The sequence below is a fragment of the Nuphar pumila genome, chromosome 7, assembly GCF_984573655.1.
Source record: "Nuphar pumila chromosome 7, dmNupPumi1.hap1.1, whole genome shotgun sequence".
Lineage (NCBI taxonomy): Eukaryota > Viridiplantae > Streptophyta > Magnoliopsida > Nymphaeales > Nymphaeaceae > Nuphar > Nuphar pumila.
Window position 1 is genome coordinate 128,476,133 of NC_143255.1, and position 9,608 is coordinate 128,485,740.

Sequence of the window (9,608 nt, forward strand, 5' to 3'; positions counted from 1 at the left end):
ATTGATTGTCATTATGTACGTGAAATGGTTAAAAGAGGAGAGATCTCTACTCCATATACTCAAAGTGTAGACCAACTTGCTGACGGATTCACCAAAGGACTGAGTCGAGATCATCAGCATGGACTTCTCGACAAGTGGGGTTGTGCAAACATCTATACCCCACTTGAGGGGGAGTGTTGACGATAAGCCCTTCTCACCTCTCTCTCTTCTTGATTTAAGGAATCCGATCTCATCTGATCCAAACGGTTACAGGAATATCTCTGCATATCAAGTTGGTTATGGAAACTGCATACCATACCATTGTGATAATTTTCAAGTTTGTTCATATTGTGCATTATAAATATTGTATCCCTGGATGATTCAATAATAAGAAAAAGAGAGGGTGTGTGTTTGCCGTGGACGTAGGTCTAGAATGACCGAACCACGTTAATTACTTCTTGTTGCAAATCGCTACATGGTGATACCTCATAAATCGCAACAGGTACACAAAATGATACATGCAAATCGCTACATTATGGTATCTCATAACTGCAAATCGCTACATGATGGTATCTCATAAATCGCAACACGTGCAATTATTCTCTTTTTTGTAAGAACTTTTCTCATACTATCAATTATAAAAGTCCACTAAATTTTGTATCTTGTCACTTTTTCATGTTTCATCTTGTTGAAGATTGTATCATCAATGCCTTGTTAATGTTTTCGGATATATGAGTATGTTTGTTTTTTAACCCTGTCACCTAATAACTCTCTTATTTCTCATATTTTGTATAGTCAATCTCAAACAATAGTCGTGACCCAACATACTTATTGTTGAAGATCATTCTTGTCATTCACAATTTTATACTTTTTGTTGAACACTGCACGATGTTATAAATATCACAAATATTCAAAGCTTAAAAACTTATAATTTTTTATTAAAAAACACAATCCAATAGGCTGTCATGGGCAGCTACTCTCTTTATATATATATATATATATATACCCTGTTGGCTATTGTCTGACATCTGACCTGAATCCAATTCCAACGGTAGCCAAAATAAAATCCTATTAATAATCAGATCCAACCCCGATTTTAGATTTTGCATCTGAATCTGGGTCCGAGTTCAACTATGATCTCGATCCTAATACATGTAAATGTCAGATCTTAAGTTAGTCAGATCCACATTCAGTTTTAATGGATCCATCCAACTCCGAATCTGATTAAGTCAGACGACGGTATTGCCTAGATCTAATCAGAGCCTGACACATTTACATAGACAACAAATTCCATCGAGTGGTGGCAGAAGGCCTGAGAAGGTGCTGACCTCTTGGTTACAGGTTCGACTCTGACCGGTGCCTTTAACTGGTGGGTTCTGTAAGGGCTTAGGTGCCGGTGACCCCATCCAAGGTTTACCTTGAAGGGTGCCCATTAAGTAACCAGGTTAGGTTATCGGTGTCGGTTTTTCATCATAAAAAAAAAAATTCTAACGTGGGACCCATCTTTTTTTAGAAGATGCATCCGTGTATTTGTGGTTGATGAATCATCCTGCGTTGTTAATCACATCATCTTTGTCAGCATCGGTATGGGCCCTGAATCATTAGGCCAACGATTCTTGCGAATCGGCCCGATTCTCAAGTGAATCATTCTGAATCTGCTAATAAATAAATAAAAAATATCTTGTGTACATTAAAATAATATTAAAAATAATTTTAAGTAATTTTTATATTTATTAAAAATAGCTGATTCAGGTTAGTATCGTATCGATTTTCTGCCGACACAGGTCGATACTGACAACATCGCACCAAACAAACTCCAACTTGCCTGTTTAGAAGACGCAGCAGCTAAAAGGCATGTGACGCTGTTCCGTGTCAACACTCAGCCAACCAAACGCCAGCCAAACATGACATGGAGCCACGTCTTTGCCCTATCTGCAATAAAGGGTGTCAATGGGTCGGGCCTTCACTGGGTCCTGACCCAGATCTGATCTAAGGTACTGATATCGGGACTGAACCTATCATAAAATATCCGAGTCTTATGAGGATTACATAAACCAGACTCAGTTCATACAGGTTAAACCCGATGTCGTAGGTTCAAATCCTCACTTTGTAACGAATCACGTTAACTTAAATTTGAATGGCAAACATCTGTCAAATTTGATCTATTTTACATTGAAAATTTGCAGATCTTAATCGAGATAAAGTCTGGTATGGAAATTTACAAACCATACCCGAGCTCCATATGGTATGGGGAGAAGGTTGGGGGGAGAGCTGTAAAGATCATAGGATCTCTACTACATGAGTCTTAGACAGTGTGTTGGTTTTGGTTTTGGTTTTGGTTTTGGACCTGAATTGGTTCAGAGAATCGGCCGGCTCGGACTCCAAGCAAATCGGGCTGAATCAGCTATTTTTAGATTTTTAAAATGAATAATATTAAATTAATAATGAAAATCAGCTGAGGGCCGAATCCGCCCTTGTCAAATCGATTTTGGGCCGATACAATACGCATTTGGCCAATTTGAGGCCAATTCGCATCAATACTGACAACATTGGTCTTGGATCGTTTTGAATTTGAGATTCGAAGAAATCAAATGCACCATAAATATTTAATATATTTTTTAATGAAAGATGTAATATCATGGATAATAATAATCCGTTAAAGAATGAACACACAATTAAAAAATTGTTTTGCATCCAAGAAAAAAGGAAAATCAGCATAAAAATGAATTGAACATCACTAGATAAAAAACCATTAAATAATTAGGCTAGTATAATCTGGTTTTAAGTTTACAAGATATGATAAAATTAGATTAACGTGGATATAATAGAGTCTTTTTAGGCCCTTTCCATTCATTAGAGCCAGCCGTTTTCTAAATATAAATCTTTGTGTTTTCAACGTTCCTCTCATAAGAGTAGGGATGTCAATGGGTCAGGTTTGACCCAGATTGACCCGTACCAAACCCTATAGGGTTAAGGTTTGGTGATAAATAAGAAGACCCGATTAAAATCTGGGTCGGACTGAAGTGTCTGATTAATACATGGAGCTGCGTATGGTTTGTGAAATTTTATACCAGACCCGGGCCCAACCAGAGTTTCAATTAAGATCAGCAATTTTTCAATGTAAAAATGATAAAAAAAAATCATTATTTTATCGGGTCTGGTTCATGTAATCATTATAAGGTCCGAGTATGGCTTCTCCTATGGTGGGTCCGATTAGACCTGGTACCATCATCTCAATTCTGACTTGAGTTGGGGTTTGACACCCCTACATAAGAACAAGTTTTGAAGCATTCAGAAAAAACGCTTTTCTTTCCTTTTTTTTTTCATTTTTCAAAGATATTCCACGCGTCGGTTCTCCCCGAATATCCGGATATTCCACCCAGAAAGAGGGTGGCAGAAACTTCCTCCTCCTCTCCTCTTTTTTATTAATTTAAAAAAGGGAAAACAAAAAGAGGGGCAGACGGGGGCTCACGGAATTCCCTTCCGTCAGGAATTCATCCGGAATATTCCGGCAACCCAGAAGGAATGGCCCGTGGGAGAGTACCGCGGGAATATGCCGCGGCGACACCGAATCATCCCCCGCCATTAGTATAGATGGAAGATTCCCCTCTGTCATCCCTTTCTTCCACCTCTCCGTCTCTTCGATGCCCTCTCTCTACTCTCTGCAAGCAACCATAAAATCCTCGTCGGGAAGGGGAGGAAATCGATTCGAAGCCTCCGCGTGAGACTCGACTCGGTTTCTGTATCGATGGCTCTCAAGGCGGTCCACGTTTCCGACGTCCCCAACCTCGACCGGGTGCCGGAAAGCGCCGCGGTCGCCGTCTCCTCCGATATCAAAGGTGAGCTCCTGGTTTATCCCTTTTCCCTTTCTGGTTCCGTCGGATTCCGTGCCGGTAAACTGAATTTCCGGCCGGTCTCCTGAATGTGAATAGTCGTACGTCTACGTTCTTCTTTCTCGGGTTTCTCTCTGTTTTTTTTTAGATCGTTTTTTTTTTCTGGATGCGAGTGCCGTTGGATTACTTTGCCGCAAAATCGTTTCTGGAGGGGATTCACCGTTCTTTCTTCTAAGTTCCGTGTTTTAAAGGTTTCGTCTTGCGGAGGAGATTGCCGTCGGATTCCTTTACCGTGAAACCGATTATCCTGCCGGCTTTTTAAAGATAAACGACGGGAAATGACGTTTCTCTCTTCTTGTCGTTTTGTTTCTTTCGTATGAAGGACAACGTCGTCGAATTCCGGCGCCGGAAAACTCATTCTCCGGCCGTTTTTGGCGAACGTGAACGACGGAGAGTCCGTCTTTCTTCTTTTCTTCTTCGTTTTATATAGTATCGTCGGATTCGTTGCTGGTGAACCGATTTCTTTAGAACGTGAAACGACAGAGCATCTGCCTCCGTCAACGTCTTCTTCTTGTTATTTCTTTTTCTGTTTTCTTGCTATCCGGAGGAGAGTGCTGGAGACCTGACTTCTCATGTGATGAGCAGGGCCCGAAGGGCAGAGATCGGCGTTCAAGCCGCCGAGGTTCATGGTGATCGGCCACCGCGGGAGCGGTATGAACATTCTCTCCTCGCCAGACGGAAGGATGAAGGCGATCAAGGAGAACTCCATCCTCTCCTTCAACACCGCCGGAAAACTCGGCGTCGACTTCGTCGAGTTCGACGTTCAGGTAGATCTCCGGAATCCTGGTTTCCGCTTAATTAGCGATTATCTTTTTAATCGATCGTGATCTGCTGGCGATTTCTCGTCGCCGCGTCGGCTTCCTTCCTGCTCTCGGGTCCAACTCGACTCTCCGCCGTTCCTGGCGTCCAAATGATCGCCCGAATTCCCCGGGTTTCCCTTGCACGAGCAAATTTTCCGCCACCTTGATTTCTAATGAAATGACTAAAATGCCATCGGAACCGGATTCTGATAGAAAAATTCATGATATGACCCGTCCTTGCTTTCGTTGCAAATGACGCATGCGTCCCTCGACTTCCCTTTGAACCGATTCCATCCGTGGATCGCCGGTCTTTCTTTGGAAATGACGATTGTGTCTCAAATAGGGCTGGGAAACGAGAAGAGATGCTTGCGGCTCTACTCATGTCATGTTTGGCTCTAAAGAGCTCGTTCTAACCTGTAAAATACCCTCCACAAACTAAAAAATGAACAATCAATGTTGTCTTGGTTGGTTTGGTATAGATTCATTTATTTATAATAAATATATTTATTTTTTATTATAAAAATGAAGATGATTGTAGTATTTGACCTGCAGTCAATAACTTTAAAGTTCAAATCCTATTCTTTATAAGTTTTATGTTCGTAAGCGCTATCAGTGTACGTCTCCCGGTGGTTCTTCTAGTGGTGGGGACCTTGCAGGTTCAAAACCCCAATGAGACTAGGGATGTCTGTGGACGGGACGAGAGCCAGGGACAAGATCTTCACCACCGCTCCATCTCAAAATCCGAACCTCCATCCCTACGTGGGGATGGATTTTAACCTCCATCTCTATTTCAAGTCCTCTTTCCCCTGTCCAAACGGAGGCGAGGTGGGGCGGAGTCCCGTTTTATCTTGATCTATAGTCATCCCTTGAAGACAGGGCAGGGGCAAGGTAAGGCGGGAATTGTGATGGAGACAGGGCAGGGGAAAGCATAAGTCCATCCCCGCACGGGGATAGATTTTAACCTTCATCCTCGCCTCCATGCCCTTCATCCCCGGTCCAAATGGGGGCAAGGCGGGGAGGGGCCCCATTGTCCCCTCCACTGTCATCCCTAAGTGGGACGTTGAATAAATAACTGGTGGGTTTCCTAACCCCAGCTTGCCTTTAAAAAAAAGTTTAGGATCTAAACTTTATTGTTTTAACTTTTAAAAAATATTTTATTAAAATAAATTTGTTCTTGTTCGTTTGGTTGAGCTGGGGCTTTTGGTAAAACTCAAGTTCAAGAAATAAGCCAAGCTTGAACACCTTCTCTTTCATTTCATTGGGCTTGATTAAACCAAGACCATGGCGTGGCAATATGCCTTTAAAGTAACCTCTGAAAAAATCAAAACTTTAATTTTTTGTTAAGTCTCCGGTAAATATGAGCAATATAAAATGTTGAAAAATTCAACAGGAGTATCTATAATATGAAGCGTAAAGAAAATTTGATTTTTTTTTAAAAGTTATTTTCATCTGGTAATTTTGATTAAAATTGATAATCCTGTTCTTTGTGCTGTTCTTGGTTCTTTTAAATTTGGTTTTGTAATTTGTTGTTGTCTTGGGTTTCATGGTGATGGAAACCGCTTCGTTGTAGGTCACGAGAGATGGGTGCCCTGTAATTTTCCACGACAACTTCATACTCACCGAAGAAGACGTAAATCTCTCTCTCTCTCTCTCTCTCTCTCTCTCTCTCTCTCTCTCTCTCTCTCTCTCTCTCTCTCTCTCTCTCTCTCTCTAACGATCTTTGTGACGTGCAGGGGAACTTATCGGAGAAGCGAACCACAGAGCTCACGCTTTCAGAGTTCCTCCTCTATGGCCCCGAAAGAGAACCCGGAACTGTAAACCCCGGATCTTTTTTTCCCTTTTTTTGTGGCATTTTTTGTTCTTTTGGTGTGTTTCGATCTCCTCTAATTTTGTTGGGGATGGAAAATTAGGTGGGGAAGTCGCTTTTTAGAAAATCAAAAGACGGACGGGTCTTTGGTTGGAAGGTGGAAGACGACGACCCTCACTGTACGTTGCAGGAAGCGTTCCAGAAGGTCGACTCCTCTTTGGGGTTCAACATCGAACTCAAATTCGACGATGGTTTAACTTGTTCGGAAGAAGAGCTTGTCGATACTCTCCAAAATATCCTAACGGTGCGCAGTTTCTGTTTCAATCCTTCTTGTTTTTACTTATCTTGGTATGCACGTTGCTGGGATGTATTGATGGCCTGATCTTCCTCTCATTGGTGTTCACCATTCTAGGTTGTGTATGAATATTCTCGGGATAGACCAATACTCTTCTCAAGTTTCCAACCAGATGCTGCTCTGTTAATGAGGAAATTGCAGAGTGCTTACCCTGTGAGTATTCCTCCATACTATTAAGTCTGTCTTTTTTTTTAAGGGAGAAGGTACAGATCTATTTGTACTTTTCTTTTTGGCGTTTCTATTGTGAAATGTGAGAGGCGAACGTGTCCATGAGCTCATGAAATTGGGCTTTTGTGGATACTTGGCTCGAGCAGATACAAAAATTTCCCGGGCTCTTAAAATTTTCTTCCTGATATGTTTAGGGTTTAAATCATTTTCTTTGCAAGGCTGTAGCCTTTGCTCACTGGAACGGTACCTTGGCATAGCCTTTTTAGCTTTAGAAAACAAAAGACTAAACATTTGGGGATGCCATTTGTTTTCATGGTTTTTTACCAGATCAGGTGCTGCAATTTCTTTGAATGTATTACAATAATCTGTGTTTTTTTCCTTGGGGAGAATCTATAGAAGAGGATTTCGGAAGCAAGCAGTTTTAACTCCAATGTTTCATTTGAATTCACCCTTGAAACCATTTTGTTGATTTACCCATTTGTTCTTTTTTTTTTTTGTTACAGAATCTTCTGACGGTCATCACAGCAGAGCTTTCAGTCAAGACTTTTTTTTAATTGTGAATATTTTTTTAATTTCATTAGAATTCCTTGGTAACTTTAGTGGGCCAGCGGCGTATTCCATCCTTTCTCACCCTTTGATGAATTATACTGCTTCTAGGCCTGTCATGAATTTTGAATTAAGGATCTTTTATTTGAATGTAGTCTGACCTCTGCTAATGCTCGATTAGGTCTTTTTCCTCACAAATGGAGGATCCGAGATCTATAACGATGTCCGAAGAAACTCTCTTGAGGAAGCCATCAAATTATGTGTTGTTGGGGGATTAGATGGGATCGTGTCCGAAATTAAAGCCATTTTCCAGAACCCTGCTGCTATTCCCAGAATAAAGGAAGCCAAGCTTGGGCTCTTAACATATGGCCAGTTGAAGTAATAATTTGTCTCTATATCTTTATGCATTTTATCTGTTTTGATGAATGCACAATGTCTAATTTGAGCATATGCAATCAGAGAATTTGTTTCCTGCTTGTGAACTTTTAATTGTTCATAATTTTGCTAACTAGAAATTGCTTTATTTTGGAATTCTCCTCTTCAAAATCAAAAGAAATCTTGGTGGCATCTTCATTTGCAGTTTCTGTTTTCAGTTTCTGTCTTATTACCATGGGCAAAGATGTGATGTCTATTTCATATTTGGTTAAGCCGTCCTGTGGGATAAATTGCTTGTCATGTTTTTAATGCAGCAACGTATCAGAGGCTGTTTACATGCAGCACTTAATTGGTGTGGATGGAGTAATTGTCGATTTTGTTGGAGAGATTGCAGAGGCTGTCTCAGAGTTTGGGAAGCCTGTGGCTGAGAGTGTGGAAGATGGGATGAGGGAGGTCACCAGTCGACCCAAGTTTTCTCAAGGAGACCTGTCATTCTTACTGAAATTGATATCGAAATTGATACAATGATGCCACTGACACAAGCGGGGAGTTGCATTTGATACAACCTCTAGGTAATCCTTTTATGGGTGTTGCTTCCATTTCTTCATTTTGAGTATGCAAGTACTCAAAATTAGGATGTGTACAATATTACCTGTTTTCTCTGTATAATCTGATGGTGGTTAATGCAAAAAAGAGAAAATTAGGTCTCCTGTAGTTCTCTCTCTCTCTCTCTCTCTCTCTCTCTCTCTCTCTCTCTCTCTCTCTCTCTCTCTGTTCATATGTATGTACATGAACATATAAACCAGAGTAAACTGGTAAAGTTATCGATGTTGCTAATTCTTTGATTACTAGACTTGGTGAAGTGTTGTTAGTCCTGATGAGCTAAGTAAAACCTAAAACTACCTATCATCTAAAGTCCATTGATAAGTTTAACATTAGCCAGAACAGCAAAGGATCATTGCAATAATATTGTTTTTGAATACGAAATACAGAGTTTGAAGCAAGATACAGTTTTCGGTGCACTCAATATGTGGCATCTGTTGTGCATGTAGTGTATATCATCATAAGAATTACAAAAAAGGTGAACAATTATTGCATTGGCCACAGCGTAACCAGAAAAAGTTTAGCAACTCTCCCTTTTCTATGATAGTAAGCTCAACTGTTACAGATGACAAGCAGAACACATGGTTCTCTCTCTGGGCTTGTCAAGGCCCTTCCCTAGAATCACAGTTACTGTTTATTTGTTTATGGTTACAAAAAATCATAAAAATTTGACAAAGTTCAGAAGAATTGGCATCTCTGTGTTCAAGTCATTTGACACAAGACCAACAAAAACATAAGAGTTTAACCCATTTTGATTCTGATCCGGGGTTCAGGTCTGGGTATGGCTAGGGGTGTGAACTGGTCAGGTTTGGTTCGGACCCAGGTGGTACCAGACTTGGACCTGGTTTTTTGGGTATGGTATTGGGTCCACTATAAGAAAAACCATACCCGGACCTGATAAGAACTACATGAACCAAACCTGGACCATACTCGGTAAAACCATAATTTTTTATCCTTTTTACATTGAAATTTTGCGGGTCTTAATCGGAATCAGGTTGGGACTCGGGTCTTAATCTCAATATATTGGGGGAATCTCAATCAACAAAGGTTTCCTTCCCCAATATAATTTTTAAAAGCCAAAA

At 40.7% G+C, this 9,608-nt stretch overlaps 1 protein-coding gene across 4 annotated transcripts; it reads left to right on the top strand.

Moving 5' to 3' along the window:
• Positions 1–3,429: 3,429 nt before the first annotated feature.
• On the top strand, positions 3,430–8,772 carry LOC149833473 (glycerophosphodiester phosphodiesterase GDPD1, chloroplastic-like). Of its 4 annotated transcripts, XM_090015140.1 has the most exons (8): positions 3,430–3,818; positions 4,458–4,639; positions 6,243–6,302; positions 6,406–6,486; positions 6,583–6,783; positions 6,892–6,987; positions 7,730–7,926; positions 8,238–8,772. In XM_090015140.1, exons 1-8 carry the CDS (start codon positions 3,728–3,730, stop codon positions 8,449–8,451), a joined length of 1,122 nt encoding a protein of 373 aa, XP_089871266.1. In that variant the 5' UTR covers positions 3,430–3,727; the 3' UTR covers positions 8,452–8,772. The 4 variants fall into 4 exon arrangements, with proteins under 4 accessions (XP_089871266.1, XP_089871267.1, XP_089871269.1 ...); XM_090015141.1 differs by lacking the exon at positions 6,243–6,302 and having other exon boundaries at positions 3,431–3,818; XM_090015143.1 differs by lacking the exon at positions 8,238–8,772 and having other exon boundaries at positions 3,439–3,818; positions 7,730–7,930.
• Positions 8,773–9,608: the final 836 nt, after the last annotated feature.

What these genes read in the sequence shown, in the direction of transcription:
- LOC149833473 (XM_090015140.1), top strand. Translation starts at nt 3,728, where the DNA reads ATGGCTCTCAAGGCGGTCCACGTTTCCGACGTCCCCAACCTCGACCGG. An exon ending in CGTCTCCTCCGATATCAAAG is followed by an intron (nt 3,819 to 4,457) that starts GTGAGCTCCTGG and finishes TGTGATGAGCAG; the next exon opens with GGCCCGAAGGGCAGAGATCG. An exon ending in CTCTCCAAAATATCCTAACG is followed by an intron (nt 6,784 to 6,891) that starts GTGCGCAGTTTC and finishes TCACCATTCTAG; the next exon opens with GTTGTGTATGAATATTCTCG.